The sequence below is a fragment of the Cebus imitator genome, unplaced genomic scaffold (assembly GCF_001604975.1).
Source record: "Cebus imitator isolate Cc_AM_T3 unplaced genomic scaffold, Cebus_imitator-1.0 Scaffold879, whole genome shotgun sequence".
Lineage (NCBI taxonomy): Eukaryota > Metazoa > Chordata > Mammalia > Primates > Cebidae > Cebus > Cebus imitator.
In genome coordinates, this window is record NW_016108194.1 from 211009 (window position 1) to 213384 (window position 2376).

The following is a 2376-nucleotide window of genomic DNA, read 5'->3' on the forward strand; positions in this document are numbered from 1 at the left end:
GGGTGGAGGATGGATGGATGGATGGATAACATACAGACATAGACAGACAGGTGGGTAGACAGATGGATGACAAATGACATACATGGATAGCCAGACAATGAAATACAGGTTTTCACAGGCTCCACTCTCCTCCTCTGGCATCTCATGCTCCGGTTTTGTGCTGGAATTCTTCGGCAGTGCTTGTTCAACATCGCTCTGATCCCTAGGCTAGTGTGGGAATTAAAGGATTTGCTTTCTTTATCAAAGATGGCAGAGATAAGCACTTGGGAAAATGACCCCTACCTGCTCCCCAAACAAAGTCAGTGACTGACTGGATTTCCTAAGGCAGATGTTAGAATTTACATGACCCACACCCCCAGGAACAAGCATTTGGTGCTCCTTTTGCCAGCAGGATCCGGCTTAGACACACCTTCCTGGCAGGAGAACACCTGTCTTCCTCCCCTCCTTTGTTTCCAACTGAAAGGGAAGGCTTCCCAGATAAAACCTCTTGTCTTTACCCCCTGCAGGGAATTGGAGAGATGTGACAGAGGATCTGGCTTATGATCTGACTTTTGTGACAATGGGGGGCACTCAGAGGAAATGCTGGTGTCTGTGTTTGAGACTCAGAGGCAAGCAGAAGAAAGAAGCACACAGGAAAAGACAGAACCTAGGAGGCAGAGTCGGCGGTGGCAAGCATGGCAGAGGATCCCCACCGGTGTTCTGGGCCCTCCCTGCCTGGGCTTCCTCTCATCTTCATCCTGTCTAGAGGCACACAGTACCACAGCTCCTCTGCACACATAGCTCACTCCTTCCTACAGGTTCCTATCTGGAAAAGCGCCACGCTACTGAGTTGCTCTAGGGAATTAACAGGCATGCCAGATACTAACAACCCAACGAGGATGACGCCAGCATCCTGCGTTTCCAAGTGCTGCATGCTTCCTTTGTGTTTCCGGGCAAGTCATGGTGGAGCTGTCTCAGGCATATGCTGGACTTCAACACCGAATCATGCTGACATCCCGACGGATGACGGACCTCTCTGTTATGTGGTCACAGGGAGGATGGCACCTCCCCTGACTTCCAAATCTCACCCAACACAGGTATCACGGGCACTGGAACCAGAGCAACTCCATCTTGAACAGGGGCTGGGTAAAATGAGGCTGAGACCTACTGGGCTGCATTCCCAATGCTTAAGTCATTCTAAGTCACAGGATGACATAGGAGGTCAGCAGAAGATACAGGTGACAAAGACCTTGCTGATGAAACAGGCTGCAGTAAAACTGGCTGAATCCCATCAAAATCAAGAAGGAGACAATGGTGACCTCTGACTGACCTCACAGCTCATTATACATTAATTATAATGCAGTAGGTACTAAAGGACACTCCCACCAGTGCCATGACAGTTTACAATCGCCATGACAATGTCAGGAAGTTTCCCTCAGCTCCAGGAATTGCCCACCCCTTTCCCAGAAACTCACAAAAAATCCACGCGTTGTTTAGCATAAAATGAAGAAATAGCCATCAAAATAGCCAACCAGTACCCTGGGGGCTGCCCTGCCTATGGAGTAGCCATACTTTTATTCTTTTACTTTATTTTTAATAAACTTGTTTTCACTTTACTCTGTGGACTTTCCCCAAATTCTTTTTTGCGAGAGATCCAAGAACGCTCTCTCGTGGTCTGGATCAGGACCCCTTTCCATAACACAGGTATGGGGTTTTAGAAGAAAAACACATTCTCGCCTTCCTTGCACGCTGTTCATCCAGAAATCAATTGTATTTGGCTGATTTACCTTGATCCGATCTGTGCCCTCCTGAACTCTGCAGGTTACTTCAGAAAGGCTCTGTGTGGAAGATTTATTTTTTAAATTCTTTTTAAGACTCATGAAGTGCAGAAGTGAGAAGGGGGGCAAGAGTGGAGCAAGGAGTTCAACCTGCAACTAACTATGAAAATCAACTGAGATAACTCGCTGCCTTCAGACCAGCCCAGAACGTGAATTTTATATTTAAGGAAGATATAGATATTTAGATGTAAAAATCTCAGCAGGCATGCATGCGTGGCTCCTTCACAACTTTGCGATTTTTGCCTCTTACTCAAACAAACTCAACTGCCAATTCACACTGCCAGCCTTAGCAGGGCAGCAGACGTGTGTGCGGCCACACTGTGTGTTTGCAACACTCACAGACTATTTTCAAGACTGCAAAAATGCCCAGGGATGAATGGATGGGGGAAGGGGTGCTGGCCTGTGAGATGAAGATTCTCTACGGAGACTCTACTTACCCGGAGAGCATCTCGAATATCAGGATGCCGAGGGCCCACCAGTCCACGGCCCTCCCGTGGCCCTTGCTCTGAATGACTTCCGGGGCCAGGTACTCGGGTGTTCCGCAGAGGGTCCACGTCCT

General features: G+C 48.3%; 1 protein-coding gene across 2 annotated transcripts in view; it reads right to left on the minus strand.

Annotated features, from left to right (window-relative positions):
- LOC108298062 (cAMP-dependent protein kinase catalytic subunit PRKX) overlaps nt 1-2376 on the minus strand; it is a 60595-nt gene that overhangs the window by 26885 nt on the left and 31334 nt on the right. Inside the window, exon 3 of one of the 2 annotated variants that reach the window (XM_017520771.2) lies at nt 2255-2374. The exons of the other annotated variant lie outside the window; for it this stretch is intronic. Coding sequence (XP_017376260.1) covers nt 2255-2374 — 120 coding nt within the window. The remainder of the gene's footprint in view (nt 1-2254; nt 2375-2376) is intronic. 2 annotated transcript variants of the gene reach the window in all.